The 22,699-nt window shown below is 46.7% G+C and overlaps 1 protein-coding gene across 2 annotated transcripts in view; it reads left to right on the top strand.

The window, feature by feature from the left end:
- IFT172 (intraflagellar transport 172) overlaps positions 1-22,699 on the top strand; it is a 589,829-nt gene that overhangs the window by 224,140 nt on the left and 342,990 nt on the right. For both annotated transcript variants that reach the window (XM_069233572.1, XM_069233571.1), the window contains exons 20-24: positions 894-986; positions 1,417-1,494; positions 5,115-5,363; positions 11,643-11,721; positions 20,857-20,977. In XM_069233572.1, the coding sequence (XP_069089673.1) occupies positions 894-986; positions 1,417-1,494; positions 5,115-5,363; positions 11,643-11,721; positions 20,857-20,977 (620 nt within the window). The remainder of the gene's footprint in view (positions 1-893; positions 987-1,416; positions 1,495-5,114; positions 5,364-11,642; positions 11,722-20,856; positions 20,978-22,699) is intronic.

The raw sequence follows: 22,699 nt of genomic DNA on the forward strand, positions 1-22,699 counted from the left end.
CCTTGTCCGCGCAGTCTGCAATGGCAGTCTGCATGAGGTTGGTGCAGGGTCCCTTACAGTGGCACAAGTTGCTGCAGCTCTCAGGGCTCCTCTTTAGTGCCTATGCCCTTGGTACCAGAGGTACCATTTACTAAGGACTTACAAGAGGTGCTAAAGGCCTGGTCACGTCAAGATCAAGTGACCAGGGGTCTTGTTCTTGGGAAAGTAACACTGGCACCGGGGACCTGGTAAGCAGGAACCAAGTGCACTTCAGTCAAAGTTGCCTCAAAAACCAGCCAAATAGTGGAGGGACTTCTGCAGCCAGAACTCAGCTTCCTTTAGTAATATTTGGATAATATTGTTTAAGAAACCCTCCACAGTTTAGCTGTTAATGGTGTGCAAACTGTAATTTATAACTCGGTTACCTTTTTGCACTCAGTGGAAACAGGTTTAGCATCTAGTCAACAAAATACATAACATTAACTGTCAGATGTACCCTGAATAGGACTTGATTCAGCATGCACAATATTGCACCACTGTTAACTGCATTTTCGTCAATATTGCCATGGAATATTGATTCATATAAAATATATTTCATAAGCTTACACAGTCATTCTTTTGTTCTGCATGCATTTAATTGCTCAAGAGTTACACTGTACCAGCCTTGTGAAGCATTGTTGTGGTCACTGGGAAAGCAATTTTTCTCCAGCTTTGGCTTATTCATAGATTTGAATTATTTGATGAGCGATGCCAATAAGGAAGGCCTAGGGTTACTGGTGAGTAACCTTTTTTCTGGCACTAAAGCTAAGTGCCGCCTGAAAATTAACATCTTCTCTTGCAGGTTATCTTTCAGTGACACTCAGAAAGCTTTGCCTTGGGCTCCTGATATTATAGAGCTGTGCGTTTTTTTACAGGGAGGCGATGGCACAGAATGCTACCAAGTGCGTGCCCGTCTAGCAATGCTAGAAAAGAACTACAAGCTGGCAGAAATGATCTTTTTGGAGCAGGTGAGAAAAAGACCACAGGTCCTCTATCCCATTGAAGATGTAAAACCTTGTTTGAACAAGACGAGCAACTGGCAATATAAGTGTGAAAAGAGAGTGTGAACTAATGCTGTGATTAAGTAAAATAAATCCATCGGGTAAATACAAACCAGAAAACAGTTGTGATAGTTTCGGTTGGTGGTGGGATGAGGGAGATGAAAATGTAAAGAAGGTATCATGTTGGTATTTAATGGAAGGTAAACTGTTCTCTATGTGTTTTAATAAAATCACAGTGCATAAATAAAAGACAGGGGGTGTATAATGCATCTGTTTTAAATCATGCAATGAAGTAATTGAAGATAATCATAAGCCCAAATTAGCTGCAGACAATACTTGTGGTAAGAGTTGTTGATGATGCTATAAGCTGGTGGTCAGCATTTTCTTTTTAATGCAGAATGCTGTAGTTGAAGCTATGGAGATGTACCAAGAGCTCCACATGTGGGATGATTGCATTGCCGTAGCAGAAGCGAAGGTGAAGTAATGGGCAGTGTACCTCAAGTTTGTTGTAATTTTTCTATGATCTCTTCACTCCTTCCCCTCCCATTCTTCTGATGTAGATCTTATCCTTATTTTCTCATCCTTAGTTCTTTGCTCTACTTTGTCATATTCTACCTCTTGTTGTTTTGTTTCATCATAATTTCACACTTCATTCTGCTCCATGAAGATGGTATCAAGAAACTTCTGACCGTGGATTCTTGTTCTTGACTTATTGTCTTTCTCGTCTGCACTCACTGAAAGAGACACAAAGGAAGCACTTAGGATATCCAAGCTGCTAGCTAAAGAGTTTGTGATTTTCACAAATACAATGCTGGAACTTTACCAGCAGTATAAGACCTGATAATGCACACTGAAGTCAGAACATGTATTGCATAGATATCTCGCCACATTCTTATTTTAGCCATGTGTAAGGAAATGCCTCCTTGGCATGGTTACCCCCTGACTTTTTGCCTTTGCTGATGCTATGTTTTGATTTGAAAGTGTGCTGAGGCCTGCTAACCAGGCCCCAGCACCAGTGTTCTTTCCCTAACCTGTACTTTTGGTTTACACAATTGGCACACCCTGGCATCCAGGTAAGTCCCTTGTAACTGGTACCCCTGGTACCAAGGGCCCTGATGCCAGGGAAGGTCTCTAAGGGCTGCAGCATAGCTTATGCCACCCTGGGGACCCCTCACTCAGCACAGACCCACTGCTTGCCAGCTTGTGTGTGCTAGTGAGGACAAAACGAGTAAGTCGACATGGCACTCCCCTCAGGGTGCCATGCCAACCTCACACTGCCTATGCAGTATAGATAAGTCACCCCTCTAGCAGGCCTTACAGCCCTTAGGCAGGGTGCACTATACCATAGGTGAGGGCACCAGTGCATGAGCACTGTGCCCCTACAGTGTCTAAGCAAAACCTTAGACATTGTAAGTGCAGGGTAGCCATAAAAGTATATGGTCTGGGAGTCTGTCAAACACGAACTCCACAGCACCATAATGGCTACACTGAAAACTGGGAAGTTTGGTGTCAAACTGCTCAGCACAATAAATGCACACTGATGTCAGTGTACATTTTATTGTGAAATACACCCCAGAGGGCACCTTAGAGGTGCCCCCTGAAACCTTAACCAACTATCTGTGTAGGCTGACTGGTTTTAGCAGCCTGCCACACTCGAGACATGTTGCTGGCCACATGGGGAGAGTGCCTTTGTCACTCTGTGGCCAGTAACAAAGCCTGCACTGGGTGGAGATGCTATCACCTCCCCCAGGCAGGAGCTGTAACACCTGGCGGTGAGCCTCAAAGGCTCACCCCCTTTGTTTCAGCACCACAGGGCACTCCAGCTAGTGGAGTTGCCCGCCCCCTCCGGCCACGGCCCCACTTTTGGCGGCAAGGCCGGAGGAATTAATGAGAAAAACAAGGAGGAGTCACTGGCCAGTCAGGACAGCCCCTAAGGTGTCCTGAGCTGAAGTGACTCTAACTTTTAGAAATCCTCCATCTTGCAGATGGAGGATTCCCCCAATAGGGATAGGAATGTGACCCCCTCCCCTTGGGAGGAGGCACAAAGAGGGTGTACCCACCCTCAGGGCTAGTAGCCATTGGCTACTAACTCCCCAGACCTAAACACGCCCTTAAATTTTGTATTTAAGGGCTCCCCTGAACCTAAGAATTTAGATTCCTGCAACTTACAGAAGAAGAGGACTGCTGAGCTGAAAACCCCTGCAGAAGAAGAAAGAAGACACCAACTGCTTTGGCCCCAGTCCTACCGGCCTGTCTCCTGCCTTCAGAAGAAAACTGCTCCAGCGACGCTTTCCCTGGGACCAGCGACCTCTGAATCCTCAGAGGACTGCCCTGCTTCCAAGAGACCAAGAAACTCCAGAGAACAGCGGCCCTGTTCAACAAAGACTGCAACTTTGTATCCAGAGGAGCAGATTTAAAGACCCCTGCAATCCCCGCAAGAAGCGTGAGACTTGCAACACTGCACCCGGCGACCCCGACTCGACTGGTGGAGAACCAACACCTCAGGGAGGACCCTCCGGCGACTCCGAGACTGTAAGTAGCCAAAGTTGTTCCCCCGGAGCCCCCACAGCGACGCCTGCAGAGGGAATCCCGAGGCTCCCCCTGACCGCGACTGCCTGACTCTAAAATCCAGACGGCTGGAAAAGACCCTGCACCCGCAGCCCCCTGCACCTGAAGGATCTGAACTTCAGTGCAGGAGTGACCCCCAGGAGGCCCTCTCCCTTGCCCAGGTGGTGGCTACCCCCAGGAGCCCCCCCCTTGCCTGCATGCACCGCTGAAGAGACCCCTTGGTCTCTCATTGAAATCCATTGGAAACCCGACGCGTGTTTGCACACTGCACCCGGCCGCCCCAGTGCCGCTGAGGGTGTACTTTTTGTGTGAGCTTGTGTCCCCCCCCGGTGCCCTACAAAACCCCCCTGGTCTCCCCTCCGAAGACGCGGGTACTTACCTGCTGGCAGACTGGAACCGGGGCACCCCCTTCTCTCCATTGAAGCCTATGCGTTTTGGGCACCACTTTGAACTCTGCACCTGACCGGCCCTGAGCTGCTGGTGTGGTAACTTTGGGGTTGCTCTGAACCCCCAACGGTGGGCTACCTTGGACCCCAATTTGAACCCTGTAGGTGGTTTACTTACCTGCAAGGACTAACATTACTTTACCTCCCCTAGGAACTGCGAAAATTGCACTGTGTCCACTTTTAAAACAGCTAAATGTGTTTTATGTAAAAAGTATATATGCTATTGTGATTATTCAAAGTTCCTAAAGTACTTACCTGCAATACCTTTCAAATGAGATATTACATGTAGAATTTGAACCTGTGGTTCTTAAAATAAACTAAGAAAATATATTTTTCTATAACAAAAACCTATTGGCCTGGAATTGTCTCTGAGTGTGTGTTCCTCATTTATTGCCTGTGTGTATGTACAACAAATGCTTAACACTACTCCTTTGATAAGCCTACTGCTCGACCACAAAATAGAGCATTAGTATTATCTCTTTTTGCCACTATCTTACCTCTAAGGGGAACCCTTGGACTCTGTGCATACTATTCCTTACTTTGAAATAGTGCATACAGAGCCAACTTCCTACACCATGTTACTGCAGAAGGCAATGTGACTTCCTGACTCCACAGCATTTGAACATATTTCAACCCCTCTATAGTTTATTTTCCAGTCTCTCTCCCTCCCTTCTTTTTTTATACAGGTAATCTCCTCCCTGATCTTTCACTAAAGATGAGTGAACAAGAGAATGTTTGTGTTTTGACTGTATCTAAGAGGAATGTTTGTGCAGGCTAAATATTCCTTAAATACATGGAAATCACCTGATTTTTTTAAAATATATTTTTTTAAGGGGGGGGAGCATTAGGCAAATCTCAAAGAAAACACTCAGCAATATATTCACCCAGCCCTAGTTCCATAGCTCCACCATAATTGATTAGCTGCACCATAATGATCTCAGTCTGGAACAACCCAACCATGTTGCTATGGCTCATCATGTGTAACGAAGCAAAACACCTGGGGTTTACGAATGAGGGTGATCAGCTATTTGTTCTGCAGTGGTAGATTTTCATATTTGAAACTGACCTTTTTTGCACTTAGAATCACCCTGAGCTGGAAAACCTCAAGCGGAGCTACTATCAGTGGCTAACTGAGAGCCAGCAGGAGGAAAAGGCGGGCGAAGTACGGGAGCAGGAAGGAGACTATGTTACTGCTGTGAACCTCTACCTGAAAGCAGGCTTGCCTGCCAAGGCGGCCCGTCTGGCCATGAGCAGGGATGAGCTAATGGTGGACACAGACGTTGTGGGAAGAATCACAGCGTCCCTCATGAAAGGAGAATTTTATGAGAGGGTAAGAGCCCCCAACGTCCCACCACTGTTGTGCTTATTACAGTTTCCCTGCCTTTTCTCTGCAATTGGAATTTACTTTTCAGTGATTGAGATTTCTACTCATAACTTAAACATTCTAAATATTTTAGGTAACATCTTCGTTCGATGGCATGTGTAGCTGCAGATACACATGTTGTGCATAGCCCGCCATCTGGTGTTGGGTCGGAGTGTTACAAGTTGTTTTTCTTCGAAGAAGTCTTTCGAGTCACGAGACCGAGGGACTCCTCCTCTTTTGCTTCCATTGCGCATGGGCGTCGACTCCATCTTCGATTGTTTTCTTTCCGCCATCGGGTTCGGACTTGTTCCTTTTCGCTCCGGGTTTCGGAACGGAAAGATAGTAAAAAATTCGGAAGATTGCGTCGGTATTGTTGCGTTCGGGATCGGGTTAGATAGAATCGAATCGTGAAGAGCTCCGGTAGCCCTTCGGGGTAATTTCGATCCCCCGTCGGGGCCTGGTCGGCCCGACCGCGTGTAACATCGAGGCTGATGGAACGGACCCCGTTCCGATTCTGTCCAAAATGCCACAACAAATACCCATATACAGACCAACATTTGGTCTGTAACCTGTGCCTGTCGCCCGAGCACAAGGAAGAAACTTGTGAGGCCTGTCGTGCGTTTCGATCCCGAAAAACGCTCCGTGACCGGCGAGCCAGAAGATTACAGATGGCGTCCACGCCGACAGGACACCGAGAGTTCGAGGAACAAGGAGAAGAAGAGGAAGCCTTCTCTATCCATGAATCAGACTCGGAGGAATTCGACGTCCACGAAACAGTGAGTAAGACGTCGAAGCCAGCACACAAGAAAACAGACAAGGCCCAGGGGACGCCACTGCCAACAGGCCATCGCTCAACCCATAAAGTCGGTGACCGCCCATCGGCACCGAAAAAGGCCGAACTAGTGCCGAGATCGTCCGACTCGGGTCGAGACACAGGCACGCAGCAATCTCGGGACCGAGAAAGTGCTGCCGACAAAGATCGATGCCGAGACAGCGGAGCCGAAGCTGCTCGACGCAGAGACAGCGGCACCGAGGAAGATCGACGCCGAGAAGTTTCGACTCCAAAAAAGAGGAAAGTCGCCTCGGAGCCGAAAACGAGTAAGGACATAGTTTCGGTGCCGAAACGACCGGCAACCGAGCCAACTACCAGCTCATATTCAGAAGAGCAATCACTGTCCTCTCCAAACATAGATTCGAGGAAGAGTTACAGTCCACTGAAGTAGACCACACTCAAAAGCGAATCTTCATACAGAGTGGAACAGGGAAGATCAGCACCCTTCCCCCTATTAGGAGAAAAAGGAGACTTGAGTTCCAAACACAGGAACAAGCACCACAAACAAAAGTGGTGAAGAAGGTAACTCCGCCACCCTCTCCTCCACCTGTAACTTTCATATCACCGGCACAGACTCCGTCACACTCACCGGCTCACACCACCATGAGCCAAGATGACCAGGACGCTTTGGACCTATACGACGCCCCAGTGTCAGACAACAGTCCGGAGGCGTATCCTACCAAGCCCTCACCACCAGAGGACAGCACAGCGTATTCACAGGTGGTAGCTAGGGCAGCAGAGTTCCATAACGTGTCGCTACACTCGGAACCTGTCGAGGATGACTTCCTTTTCAACACCCTCTCCTCCACCCATAGCACCTACCAGAGCCTGCCTATGCTCCCAGGAATGCTAAGGCACGCAAAGCAAATCTTCAAAGAGCCTGTCAAGAGTAGAGCAATAACACCAAGGGTGGAAAAGAAATATAAAGCACCGCCCACAGACCCTGCTTTCATCACCTCACAACTGCCACCAGATTCAGTTGTAGTAGGGGCAGCTCGCAAGAGAGCCAACTCTCACACATCAGGCGATGCACCACCTCCGGATAAAGAAAGCCGCAAGTTCGACGCAGCCGGAAAAAGGGTCGCAGTACAAGCTGCAAACCAGTGGCGCATCGCAAACTCTCAAGCGCTCCTAGCGCGATATGACAGAGCCCATTGGGACGAGATGCAGCACCTCATCGAGCATCTACCCAAAGATTTACAAAAGAGGGCGAAACAGGTGGTTGAGGAGGGACAAAACATCTCCAATAACCAAATACGCTCCTCTATGGATGCAGCGGACACAGCTGCAAGAACAATTAACACAGCAGTAACCATAAGAAGGCACGCGTGGTTACGAACATCTGGCTTTAAACCGGAGATACAGCAAGCGGTGCTCAATATGCCATTCAATGAGCAACAATTGTTCGGACCTGAAGTGGACACGGCAATTGAGAAGCTAAAAAAGGACACTGACACTGCCAAGGCCATGGGCGCACTCTATTCCCCGCAGGGCAGAGGCACTTTCGGCACCTTCCGCAAAACAACCTTCAGAGGGGGGTTTCGGGGTCAAGCCACACAAGCCAGTACCTCACATTCAACACCGTCTACCTACCAGGGACAGTACCAAAGGGGAGGCTTTCGGGGCCAGTACAGAGGAGGACAATTCCCTAGAAACAGGGGAAAATTTCAAAGCCCAAAAACACCTGCAACCAAACAGTGACTCACAGGTCACTCATCCCCTCCACACAACACCAGTGGAGGGAAGAATAAGTCAGTATTACCAATCTTGGGAGGAAATAACAGACACCTGGGTCTTAGCAATTATCCAACATGGTTATTGCATAGAATTTCTCCAAATCCCTCCAAATATACCACCAAAAACACAGAATATATCAAAACAGCATTCAGACCTTCTGGAAATAGAAGTTCAAGCATTACTGCAAAAGAACGCAATAGAACTGGTACCAGGTACACAAATAAACACAGGAGTTTACTCCCTGTACTTTCTAATACCAAAAAAGGACAAAACACTGAGACCAATCCTAGATCTCAGAACACTAAACACCTACATCAAATCAGAACACTTTCACATGGTCACGCTACAAGAAGTGTTACCATTGCTAAAGCAACAAGACTACATGACAACCTTAGATCTCAAAGACGCGTATTTCCACATACCGGTACATCCCTCGCACAGGAAATACCTAAGGTTCGTATTCAAAGGAATACATTACCAATTCAAAGTATTGCCGTTCGGTATAACAACCGCACCAAGAGTCTTTACAAAATGCCTAGCAGTAGTAGCTGCACACATCAGAAGGCAGCAAATACACGTATTCCCGTATCTAGACGATTGGCTAATCAAGACCAACTCACTGACAAAGTGTTCACACCACACAGATCAGGTCATACAAACCCTCTACAAACTCGGTTTCTCCGTCAACTATGCAAAATCACACATTCTGCCGTGCAAAGTACAGCAATACCTAGGAGCAACAATAGACACAACAAGGGGAATAGCCACTCCAAGTCCACAAAGGGTTCAAAATTTCCTTAAAGTTATACAAACCATGTATCCAACACAAAAAATACAGGCAAAGATGGTATTACAACTCCTAGACATGATGTCCTCATGCATAGCCATTGTCCCGAACGCAAGACTGCACATGAGGCCCTTACAACAGTGCCTAGCATCACAATGGTCACAAGCACAGGGTCACCTTCTAGATCTGGTGTTGATAGACCGCCAAACATACATCTCGCTTCTATGGTGGAACAGTATAAATTTAAACAAAGGGCGGCCTTTCCAAGACCCAGTGCCACAATACGTGATGATAACAGATGCTTCCATGACAGGGTGGGGAGCACACCTCAATCAACACAGCATCCAAGGACAATGGGACGTACATCAAACAAAGCTGCATATAAATCACCTCGAACTGCTAGCAGTTTTCCTAGCGTTAAAAGCATTCCAACCCATCATAACCCACAAGTACATTCTTGTCAAAACAGACAACATGACAACAATGTATTATCTAAACAAACAGGGGGAGACACACTCGACACAGCTGTGCCTCCTGGCACAAAAAATATGGCAATGGGCAATTCACAACCACATTCGCCTAATAGCACAGTTTATTCCAGGGATACAGAATCAACTTGCAGACAATCTCTCTCGAGATCACCAACAGGTCCACGAATGGGAAATTCACCCCCAAATTCTAAACACTTACTTCAAAATTTGGGGAACACCTCAAATAGACTTATTTGCAACAAAGGAGAACGCAAAATGCCAAAACTTCGCATCCAGATACCCACACAGGCAGTCTCAAGGCAATGCCCTATGGATGAACTGGTCAGGGATATTTGCGTACGCTTTTCCCCCTCTCCCTCTCCTTCCATTTCTAGTAAACAAATTGAGTCAAAACAAACTCAAACTCATACTGATAGCACCAACATGGGCAAGGCAACCTTGGTACACAACACTGCTAGACCTATCAGTAGTACCCCACGTCAAGTTACCCAACAGGCCAGATCTGTTAACACAACACAAACAGATCAGGCATCCAAACCCAGCATCGCTGAATCTAGCAATCTGGCTCCTGAAATCCTAGAATTCGGACACTTAAACCTCACCCAAGAATGTATGGAAGTCATAAAGCAAGCTAGAAGACCATCCACTAGACACTGCTATGCAAGCAAATGGAAAAGGTTTGTTTGCTACTGCCATAATAATCAAATTCAACCATTACACGCATCTCCAAAGGATGTAGTGGGTTACTTACTACACTTACAAAAATCGAACCTGGCCTTCTCTTCCATTAAAATACACCTCGCAGCAATATCTGCATACCTGCAGATTACCCATTCAACTTCACTATTTAGGATACCTGTCATTAAAGCGTTTATGGAAGGCCTCAAAAGAATTATACCACCAAGGACACCACCCGTTCCTTCATGGAACCTCAACATCGTCTTAACAAGACTCATGGGTCCACCTTTTGAACCCATGCATTCTTGCGAAATACAATTCCTAACCTGGAAAGTTGCATTTCTCATCGCCATCACATCTCTAAGAAGAGTAAGTGAAATTCAGGCGTTTACAATACAAGAACCTTATATCCAAATACACAAAAATAAGGTAGTCCTAAGAACCAATCCTAAATTTCTACCAAAGGTTATTTCACCGTTCCACTTAAATCAAACGGTAGAACTACCAGTGTTCTTCCCACAGCCAGACTCGGTAGCTGAAAGGGCACTACATACATTAGACATCAGAAGAGCACTAATGTACTACACTGACAGAACAAAAGAAATCAGAAAAACAAAACAACTGTTTATTGCATTCCAAAAACCTCATACAGGAAACCCAATATCAAAACAGGGTATAGCCAGATGGATAGTTAAGTGCATCCAAATCTGCTACCTTAAAGCAAAAAGGGAGCTGCCCATTACACCAAGGGCACACTCAACCCGAAAGAAAGGCGCTAGCATGGCCTTCCTAGGGAATATTCCAATGCACGAGATATGTAAGGCAGCCACATGGTCTACGCCTCACACATGTACTAAGCACTACTGTGTAGACGTGCTATCCGCACAACAAGCCACAGTAGGTCAAGCCGTACTAAGAACTTTGTTTCAGACTACTTCCACTCCTACAGGCTGAGCCACCGTTTTTGGGGAGATAACTGCTTACTAGTCTATGCACAACATGTTTATCTGCAGCTACACATGCCATCGAACGGAAAATGTCACTTACCCAGTGTACATCTGTTCGTGGCATTAGTCGCTGCAGATTCACATGTGCCCACCCGCCTCCCCGGGAGCCTGTAGCCGTTTGGAAGTTATCTTCAACTTTGTACATTTGTAAATATATTACTTAAACCTTAATTGGTACATACTTATTCACTCCATTGCATGGGCACTATTACTAACACACACAACTCCTACCTCACCCTCTGCGGGGAAAACAATCGAAGATGGAGTCGACGCCCATGCGCAATGGAAGCAAAAGAGGAGGAGTCCCTCGGTCTCGTGACTCGAAAGACTTCTTCGAAGAAAAACAACTTGTAACACTCCGACCCAACACCAGATGGCGGGCTATGCACAACATGTGAATCTGCAGCGACTAATGCCACGAACAGATGTACACTGGGTAAGTGACATTTTCATTCTCTTTTATACCCGCCTTTGAAATGTTGTGGGCTTCTATTGTTATAAATATCTGAGGTACATAAGACCAGATTTAGGTGCAGACAGAATTGTATTCCATTATGTACTTTTCATCAATGGCAGGAAAAGCTCCATTCCTTGTTTAGTCCTAGCGTTGTGCTCCCGCTTGTATCTGCAGCATGACTCTGCCCCTTTCTGCATCTTCTGGACTTTAGACATGTACCCATGTTCACTGTGGTTCAAATGTATGTTCTTATATAGGCTGGCGACCTGTTTGAGAAGATTCGGAATAACAGAAGAGCTCTGGAGTGTTATTGCAAGGGCAATGCTTTTAGGAAAGGTAAAACACATCTATTATTGCTACTCTCTTTGCTGGAATATAACTTTTCTCTGCTCCAGATTCTAAATATCCAGTGTAATGTTTTGCGTGTTCCTTGGGCATGCCGCATATATCAAGAGCAGCTAATAATCCTTTCTTTGCATACGCAAGAAGCGTCAGTTGGTAAGATTTTTCCTCTGATGAATGTTTGTTTTCTAAACCTTTGAGTTAATGTACCAAGGACTGAATGACTGGGAAATGGTCTCACAAAATACCACAGAAAGGATGGATCAGCTTGTTTTTAAAGTGACTAAAAGGATCTGTCACTGAGATATCAGTAAATATGGAAGCCTGTGGTAGTAGGTGTGGGGATTTATTTATAGAGAGAATCTTTTGAAAGCTTTAAGACAAAAAATAACTTGATTCTTAAAATTGTAAACCTGGGTTACCCTCTTTTAAATGGATAGAAATTACAGCACGAAACTGTTGAAGGATGCTGCATGAAATGGGTTGAAGAATGTATGTATTGGTCATGGGTAGCACAGACATACGTGGAGAGGAGCAAACCACTGAGCAGCAGATGTGCAGAGCTCCGATTCACGATTGCTTATAAGAGGCTGGTTGTTCATTATTCCTAATGTGTGGGCAGGTAGTGCAGTTTGAAGAGTTGGATCTGCTATTTCTTTCTGAATTGGAGGAGGGTAGGTATCATGAAAAATAATGAAGCAGAACTTAAAAGGGGTGGGATAATGTAGGAAGAGCTGGTATAAGGTTAAACGATTACTCAAATATATTGGATCCTAGGGGGTAAAGAACACACTGTAGTGAGGAGTGGAGTTGATTGTGTTATAAGATTTATTTGATCCTTCCTTTAGCAATGCAGCATTTCCAAGAGGCGATGCTGACTAAGGCTCCGAAAAGGCAGGCAGCAGTAAGTGTGAGTTTTGGCAGGGCTACGCCTAGATTTGGGCTAACTTGCTAATGTTCTGCCCCTTCAGCTTAACTTTCTGGGACAATTTGCAAATTAGCAGAAACTCCTCCATGTCAAGTACACTAATACATGTACTAAAGTTAGACTTTTTCTTATGTTTCTTGGCTCAAAGCATCTGTAACAACCAGAGGGATCAATCCATGATGGAGAGTGAGAGTTAATCCATGGACACATTTCTTGTTCTGTGTACATTTCAGTAGCCAAGTGCTTCTCACCCATTTAAACATGAAAAAGTAATATTTCCACATGCTAAAGAGGAAGTTGAGATTCTCAAATACATTGTACCCTATACAATGTAATGATTGGCAGCCTACTGGTCTCTGAATACTGTGCCCTCAATATTATTTAATGTTGCAGCTGAATGTTTTGTTTAAATCAGTAATGAAATGTGTGCACAGTTAGAGTTGGGATGAATCACTAAATGATCAATCTTAATGCGAAATAAGGCAGCAGGGGTTTATTAGCCAGTGAGACGGTTGGTGGGACTAGTTGCCAATCAGCAGGGTCAGTTGCCTGGAGGCATAGTGAGACTGATTGTTAATCCCCACACAGAGGGCAATAGAGGATGGAGACGATAGATTTCAGTGGGTGGGAAATCCCCCCTCTATAATTGTATATGTGCTGAGTTTGACTTCACAGATGCTAGTGGATCAATCCAGTCTCTGTGTGCAAGTTTACAATGCTTCCTGCGTCTCACATATGGCACAGGTCTGTGCCACTGGGCCCCCTGGTTGAGACAGTGCCTTCTATCCAGGTTTTACTGGAGGGAGAGTAAGGGGCAAGGGTTCTTCATGATGCGCATTGGTTAGACTTAAAGAAGGATGGTGTGTAAAGTGGGCGTGCCAAACTCAGAGGGGTTTGGTGTGGAGCCTGCAGCTCAATAGCGAAATCGCTTGTAATACTGCAGATGTGCTATGGGCAGAGAGTAATTGTCACTGAGGCTCAGCTTAAAAATTCAGGGCCCTCACAGTAGTAGCAAGTAGTTTCTCTTTGTAAAAGAAGAATCCCCGCCCCCTCCCCCATTGCCAGTGCACTGGATTGTAGTTAAATGGTTCAGTTAAGGGACAAGAGTTGGGGGTATGTGGCAGAAGTATGCTCTCACCTCGGTTGTAGAAGCCAGGTGCATCACATTTACCACGAGGTTCCAGGACCACACCGGTACTGTCAGAGGCTGATAAGCATCTGAGTTCGATAGTGGAGGAAATGGTGAGGGAGTTCCCTTGACCTATGATGTGCCTTCTGCAACTTGACATAGACTGCGTGTTAGTAGTCGGGACTTCTAATCCATATGATCAATGCGCCTATGCTGACCCTGCCTTGTCAGGCCTCGCTCATTGAGCCCCAATTACACCGAGGCAAGTAGATCAGTTTCCCAGCTTTCTTCCTCCTGTTTTCTGTAGAGCTAGCAAATTCCTCTCTGCCAGTGCTCCTCAAGGTTAATGCCCTAGATCGGGCCACTTCCTTGTCCGACAGTATTATCAGTGGAGTGACGGGCACTCCTTACCATGCGGTCTTCCAAATGGTGATTGCTGGTTCAAGCATGGGCGAAGCTGGCTGTATTGCCCGTGCCACACACTAAGTGCTCTCTGCCACCCGCTCAGAAAGAAAGTCAAATTCAGGCCATGCCGGGATGCACAGTGCTCCCTGGCCCCCAGAAGAGGGTGCTATTAAAGCAGTTTAGGCTGCACTGAAGGGAAGCTGCGAGCGAGTGCATCCTAGTCCAGGTTTGGCCCGGCCACCCCTCAATATGCACATTTTTTAGGCCATTGAACAACTATCTTCTGCGTCTCCTCACCATCAAGATGGTCTTTCTCATCAGAATATCTTCAGCTTGTCCGATGAGTAGGTGTCAAACTCTTTCTTTCCAGCTGCCCTATACCTTCTTTCAAGACAAAGTGGTGTTGTGGAGGACAAGAGGCAATTCTATCAAAGGTTGTGACTCTTGTTACATCTGACAGTCCTTCAAACTTCTGATGTTTTTTGCCCGAACCCATCTCTTGAAAGAGGAGGATAGACTTAATTGTTCGTATCACAAAAGAGCATTGAGCTTTTAACTTGATTGTACCAGAGTCCATCGGGGGTCCGGTGCAGGGCGGAAACTCAGCGTCAGCCACCCAATGTTTTTCAGTGAGGGAACCCTGGGGGGTCACAAAGATGCCGCAGGCTGGGTCCGGGGTGGAGGGGGGGGGGCTGTTCTGGAAAACCAAAGGCTGGACAGGAAGTAGAGGCACCTGCTGGACTGTCAGTCGGATTCCCCACAGCCAGGTGGCAGAGGATGCAGAGGTACCTTTGAGCATTGGTAATCTTCATCTGATACGGTCGGGAGGGGAGGAGTGGACCTCTGGATTCAGGCTGCAGGTGTCGCTGTGTTGTCCAGGAGGGGTCAACCCAGGGTGGACTCTAGGTCAGAATCACCTGGGGACCTTCGCTGGACTGGTGCAGAGTGGACAGGGGTGGTGGATCTGGGGCTATTCTGGAGTCCTTTTGGGAGGTTTCTTCTGGACAGGGCCGCTGCGCTTTGGAGTTCTTGGTCCTCTGCTTGGCAGGCAGTCCTTTGGGGGTTTGTAGAGGTTGCTGGTCCTGCAGGATGCATCACCTTTTTGTAGCAGGAGTCTTGAAGCTGCAGGCAGGCCGGTAGGGCTGGGGCCAAGTAATTTGTTGTCTGGAGACTTCACTGCTGGGGTCAGCTTTGCAGTCCTTCTTCTTTCTTGAGGTCACCAGGAATCTGGTGAGCAAGGTTCAGGGGTGCCCCTAAATACTAGATTTAGGGGTGTTACGGGGGTCAGAGGGCAGCAGCCAATGGCGTCCGTCCCAGAGGGTGGCTACACCCTTCCTGTGCCCACTCCCTTTTGGGGGGGACACATTACTATCCCTATTTGTCCCTCTTTTCTAAAACAAGATGAAGGATTTTGGAACAAGGGGGTCACTTCAGTTCTGGACACCTTAAGGGTAGTCCTAGCTGCGGTGGTCACTCCTCCTTGTTTTACCTAATTTTCCCGCCAGACCTGCTGCCAAAAGTGTGGCTCGGTCCGGGGGCGTGGGGTTGTTCATCTCCACTAGCTGGAGTGCCCTGTACCAAAAGGCCTGAGGCTCACCGCCAAGTGTTGCAGTTCCTGCAGTGGGGGAGGTGTGAAGCACCTCCACCTAGAGCAGGCGTTGTTTCTGACCCCAGAGAGCACAAAGACCCTCTCCCCATGGGGCAGAAACTTGTCTGTTAGTGGCAGGCTGGCACAGACTGGTCAGCCTTACACAAGAGGGTTGGGTAAAATACGAGGGGCATCTCTAAGATGCCCTCTGTGTGCATGTTACAGTAAATCTAACACTGGCATCAGTATGGGTTTATTGTGCTGAGAAGTTTGATACCAAACTTCCCGGTCTTCAGTGAAGCCATCATGGAGCTGTGGAGTTTGTAATGACAAACTCTTAGCCCATGTACTCAGTATGGCGAAACTGCACTTACAGTGTCTATGAATGGACTTAGACACCATAGGGGCATATTGCTCATGCAGCTAATCCCTCACCTGTGGTATAGTGCAACTCTGTTGTAGGGCTGTAAAGCCGGCTAGAGGGATGACTTACCTATGCCACTGGCAGTGGTTTGTGGGCATGGCACCCTGAGAGGAATGCCAATCTAACTTTACCTTTTTCTGCCCTTTAACACACACAGTTTGCAATGGTAGTGTGCATGTGTTTGGCGAGGGGTCCCCAAGGGTGGCACAATCTATGCTGCGGCCCTTAGGGGCCCTCTCTGGCCACAGGGCCCTTGGTACCACTGGTACCTTTTACAAGTGACATCTATATGCTAGAATGGTACCGTTTTAGGGATAGAACACCAGTACTTTGGCCTGGATAGCAGGATCCCAGCACACACTCAGTCAAGTTTGCATCAGATATCAGGCAAAAAGTGGGGGGTACTGTAAACAAGGGGACAGTTTCCTACACTCTGTATACTACTTCCTGCCCTGACAAACTGGTCCCAACTTCGTCCCAAAGTTAGCCACTAATTTTCACCATCACCCTGCCTACCTTTTTTGCCCCGCCCATCCTTCTGAGGAAGAGGAGAAACTCCACCATCTGGATCTAAAAAGAACGTTGTTCTACGTTGACCACGCAAACAAATCTGGGTGGATGGCCAACTCTTCGCATGTTACATCTGATAGAGACATCAGTCTGCAGATCTCTCTGGAATTACCAAGAGATGTCAGACTGGATCCGAAAAAAATTGTGAGCAGTACTGCTGCGCACCGAGAAATGGTGTTGTTTGGCTCCACATGGCATTGTTCTCACCAGGACTGACCTGTGCATTGCACAGATGTCAGTTCTTTTCTTTCCGCGCTGGTCAGTGCAGATCCGGAGAAGAACTACCCCTAGTCAATTTTTGGCTAACTTTTTTTTTGTTATCCTTTTGTCGAATATTTTTTGAGACATTGCCTCCTGCTGTGGCAGGAATGTCCACAAGGATACTGGTTTTAAGCCCAGTGGCACCTGTCCCCAGCAAATGTTCATAAGTCACATCTTATCTGCCTTTGGTACCTCAAGCGTGATAACGACCCCAAGACCTGCATCGATTGTCGTGCCATGCATCCCCAAGGCCTTGAGGAAGAGGCCCCTCAAGCTTCATGCTGCTTGACTGGCGACGGTCTCGATCTTGATTGAGAAGACGGTCTGGGAACGGTCGCAGAGCCATTCCAATTGCTCGTCATTGCAGTCGAAGTTGTTCGGGGAAGAACAAGAAGTGGAAGAGGTCTTCAACGTTCCCCCATTTGTTGAAGTCATCGGGCGAGAAGAGGGAACATAGGCATTCGCTGCCTGGCTCTGTGGTTGAGAGTGCGCCAGGGCCGTCTCCGTGCCTCCCTGAGTTTCATAAAGCTGAAACAACCCCCTCCAATTCTGATAGTTTTATGAGGCAGTGCACTTCATATATGGGCACCCGTCCCTGCTGGCATGCCCTCGGACCCCAAAGGTTTGGAAGGGGCCCTTTCTGGTCTTCCACCAGCGGGCTCACTCCCAGCACCATTTGGGCCCCTTGGATCCATGGATTGATCTGCACCACTGCCAGTCGAGCACACCTGGTGTGAGGAGCTGAAAGATGCCAGTGGTGCGGACACCTTCCCAGATACTGGTTTGGACTCTCCTCCTACCAAGACTTCGGAGGATGGACCCTCATGTGCAATGGTGTTGAGAAGTGCAACTGAGGTCCTTGAACTTCAAGAGGCTGGATATCTTCGCTAGTCTGCCACAGGTGTCTGTCAACACCACGTCTTTTGGCCCAATACTGCTATTCGCTCTGGGATCGGGTGTGCAGGTGTTGCCTATGGTCTCAGGGGAGGCCCGAGCAATACTCTCCTAAACTATTTCTGATGGGAGAGATTCATCTATGTTTGCCAAATGCTGTGGGCTGGATATGACAGACAGACTCACTTGGCAGAGTGATTTCATCTTTGGTGGCTATAGGGGGTCACACCTGATTGAGAACCACTGGATTTTTCAGGGGATATCCAGGCCTTGCTCATGGACTTCCCTTCAAGGGTCCCTGTCTCTTCGGAGTTAAGGCAGAGTAAACTCTGGGGCGCTTTTCCATGGCCCCTCACCAACCCTAGGCCCCTTTTTGCTTTTTTGTTGTCACCGACAGTGTTTCCAACTGTGCCTCTACCCACCCAGCCACCACGGCCCGCAGGTTTCCCAGGCCCTTCATGGCCAAGGACACCGTATCCACAGACCTCGTGGGTCAGGTAGCCAGAGGTCGGGCCAATCCACCACCTCACCAGTAGACGCAGCATCTTTGGTTTGCTCTCCAACCATGATGGGCATCCAGTGGGAGGCACAGTAGGCCATCAACTGTATGACTGGAGGTTGACAACATCCAACCCCTGGGTTCTCCAGATTACCCAAAGGGTCTACTCCATCCCCCTTCTGACTACCCCTCCACCTATGCCACCCACTTGCGACAGGCTGACGGACGACCACATCTTACTATTCCACCAGAAAGTGGTAACTCTCTTGGCCAAGGGGGCCATATAGAGGGTGTCAACCTTAGAAGTAGGTCATAGTTGTTGTTCCTGCTACTTTCTTGTGCCCAACAAGGACGGAGGCGTTTGTCTTATCCTGTCCACCCTGTATCTAGGAGTCTGGATAGTAGCGTTGGACTTGGAGAACGCATACTTAAACTTTCCCGTCTTGCCTGCTCACAGATGGTACCTGCGGTTGATGGTAGGCCACAAGCACTTTCAGTATTCCGTGCTCCCTCTTCGAACTTACCATCACCCCTCAGGTGTTCCTCAAGGTGATGGCAGTGACTACAGCTCATCTGTGGAGATCAGGCTTACCAGTTTTCCCCTATCTTGACGACTGATTGTTGAAGGAAAGCTTGCCTCAGGCGGTCATCTCCCATCTCCAGACTATGGCGGGCTACCTGCACTCGCTGGGGTTCACTATAAACATGCCAAAGTCTCACCTAATCCGTTCTATCAGACACTCCCTTCCATTGTGGCATTTCTGGATACAGTGCAGTTTCAGGCTTATCCTCCCGCACAAAAGTCCAGAATATTCAGGCTATGATACTGGTATTTCAGCCTTTCTCATGGGTTTCTATGAGATTGTCTTTGAGGCTGCTGGGCCTCATGGCTTCCTGCATCGTTAGTGACACATGTCCATTGTCATATGTGGGCTCTGCTGTGGGAGCTGAAGGCTATATAGGCACCATGCATGTCATTTCTGGCGCGAACCGCACTGCTGGCGCCACATGGAGTCCAGTGACACCACCTACTGGCAGGCAGGGGTACTGCTTATGAAACATTTCCAGATAGTCTGACTCCTGGGCAAATATCTCAGATAAGGAATCTGTGGCTAGATAGTCTGTACCAGATGAGGTGTTACCGAAGGTAAGTAACTTGTTCATCAGGGGGCCAAGAAAGGGAAGGCTTTGCATTAAGTTCTGATGCTCATTGGCCAAGAAGCAACACATGAGGGCCTGCGTGCTCCTTCTACCAGAGCTCAGGCTGCGACCACTGTGTTAGCTCATGGAGGTCTGTTGATTTGAACTGTTGTTTGATGACAGGATGTAAAGATGAAATTACCACTCTTATCGCACACTGTAAAAAAAAAAAAAAAAAAAAAAAGGCAGGTTGATATTAATTGATGTCTTTCTGTAGATGCTCTGCAGATGAGTGAACATTAAGTTGCACTGATGCTGTAGTATCAGAATAATATTGTGTCTTAGATTAGGATGTAAACGAGATGCCTGCTCAAAGTAGTTTCATGTATCTCGCACATTTTCAGAAAATATTGAAAAACTGTTGCTGTTTTGTTTCATGTTCAGTCTGCCTTTTTGTTATAGGAATGAGAAGCATCTCAGTATGTAATTTATACATTTCCTTATAAAACAAAGTGTATTTGTGAGAAGTTGTAAATGGATGTTTTGTGCAGTTGGTTTCTGTGATGTAAGGTGGTGTTCCCCGCTCATAAGCCTTCATCAGCCACAGTGTCAGTTTGTCAGTGAAATTATAATGGTGATCTTTCTCTGCCAGTGACATTGTATACATATTGCTTCTCTGCGGGGTTCTGTACGTTTGCCGACAAAGAGCCTACACATACAAAATTTATGTTAGTGATCCAGAAGATGCATTCTTAATTTACCTTGAAGTAGGTTGAAAAATGGGTCAGTACCAGAATTTTTATTTTCGCCAGTAGGTAATACATTTTTATCCTCTTTCTTCAGCTTCTGTGAGACTTGGTGACTAAGTATGCCCTGTTTAATATTGAACGTTCAGGGGCAGAGCGTGCGTATTTCTGTTAAATTTCACATTTTGATGCAGACTGTTTTCTTAATGCCTTTTATTGTAGGTGTTTGAGCAAGACTCAGTTTTACCATTAGCCATTTCTTTGTCTTTATCAATTATTGTAGTTGATCATGTTTTGTAGTGTGCAATGGAGCCCATCCTAGGTGTATGTAAATAGAGTATACAGTAATTGATAACCCTCTGATCTACGCCTTCATAGCCATGAGCAACAGGTGGAAGCCCGCCTCTTCCTTTAGTGGTTAGTCCTTCTGCTCTCTCCATTTTGTGTTAGCAAATGCAATGTAGTTGTCTTGTGTTTGTGAACCGGGGCCTCAGACCTGCTGTTGATGGGCTCCTCTTCATATTTTGACCTGTATCTGGTCACAGCTGTTGAGCTTGCCCGCATTGCATTCCCATCCGAAGTCGTCAAGTTGGAAGAGGCCTGGGGGGATTACCTGGTGCAGCAGAAGCAGCTGGATGCGGCTATCAACCACTATATTGAAGCAGGGTAAGAGCAGCTTTTTGTAGACTTATTAGTAAAGATGTGTTATTGGTTATAATTATCCTGTTGCTAGCCCCCTCCCTTCTTGAAGTCGCAGACCTCCGAGTACAGTTTTACTTTGTTCCCTTTTCCATTTCCTTCCCGTGGGTACAGTTGTGCTTGTGCCGAGAGAGGACACAATACCATAGCAGTTACAAGCTTGAGAAACACTCTCCTGTGCATCCCTACTTTTTGTTTCCTTGCATGCCTGTAAACCTCATGCATCAGCGCCTTCTCCCTATGTTGTTCTGATGTCATAGGATTGGAACCTTGGTGTGTTTATATTTGCAGCCCATGCTTATCAGGCTTTTGTTTGGGATTTCAGTAGTATCGTTCCCACCAGACAGGCTTAATTGTTATAAGTTTAGGTCATTTTGACATTTGTAATGAGCATTTCAGAACTTCAACCCATTCGGATGCAGGTTTTCTACAGCACCATAGCATTTGTATAGGAGTGGATAGACCCCCCTCAAACCTAAGATGTTTCATGTCCATCAATAAACCAGGTATGATCAAGGCCTAATGGGAGAACATAAATAATGTCTACTTGACCTTTAATCCTGGAAGCATTGTTTCATATGCATCCCCCATCTTGTGCAAATGTAAAGTACTGCTTGTCAGTCTCATTTACATAAACCAGTTATCTTGCTGCCTCCGTTCCCCAACTCCCTGGCTGTTCAGTTCAGAGGTCGATTTTCTAACTGGGTTCAAACCGGAGCCATACATTTCTCACTATTTATGCGAGCTTGGCGCAAGTCATAGAGAAGTCCCCAGCCAGTCCAGAAGCCATTTTCTTTTCTTCTTAGATGAGTTCTCATCAGACCCCATTCTTAACTCAACTGACCCAGTGTGTCTCTCACTTGAGTACCATTATTTTTGAGCTGGCGACACTGGTCTTGTTCCAAATAATTTAATTTGCCAGAGTATAAACACCTGCTGATGTGACGTTCTTACACTATAGTCTCTGCTGCCAGTGGTTGCAGATAGGGTGAAAAGAAAGCTGGAAATGTGCTGCCCGTGTAACCATTGAAGGCTTGCCTGGACACTGAGCTCTCTTCCTGGTTTCCCCAAAAATTCACAGAGTTAATTTCTGGAATCATGCTTATTTATGAAATCCATTGCTTGATGTATGCTGCACATTTCATAACACAAATTGGGTTTGAGTTTAAACTCCTGCGAATGTTTGTTTACTGCACATTGGAAGCTGTATATTGATATGTTCATTTAACAAACACACATTCCACATTTGTTCTACATTTTTGTACCTAAAATATTTCTTCTTTAAGTGTAGAAAGAACTGAAAGGACTTAATTTAAAGGAGGTAATTGTACCCTTCCACCTTTCACTGCATACTGCTTCCCCATTTAGAGAAAAGTGGTAGATGGTGATCCATATGTCGAACCCACTGCTGGTGGTACCATTGGGACCACCCATTTAGTGACCTGAAGCTGACATAAATGCTGCCGGACATGTTGCTCAATTAACTGCAGCCAGTTTGGTGCCCTATCCCTCAACTTCCCTGATTTCTAGGGCCCACAATTTAAACTATGGACATCTATCACAAAAATGGTTGTAAATAGCCCCATGCAACAGTAGACTTGTAAAGTATGGGCCTACTTCGGGCTTGAATATACCCACACATTAGAAGTATGTCCCCAGGACTCTAATAGCAACATAGTGGACTGCTGC

The sequence above is a fragment of the Pleurodeles waltl genome, chromosome 5, assembly GCF_031143425.1.
Source record: "Pleurodeles waltl isolate 20211129_DDA chromosome 5, aPleWal1.hap1.20221129, whole genome shotgun sequence".
In the NCBI taxonomy this organism is placed as follows: Eukaryota; Metazoa; Chordata; class Amphibia; order Caudata; family Salamandridae; genus Pleurodeles; species Pleurodeles waltl.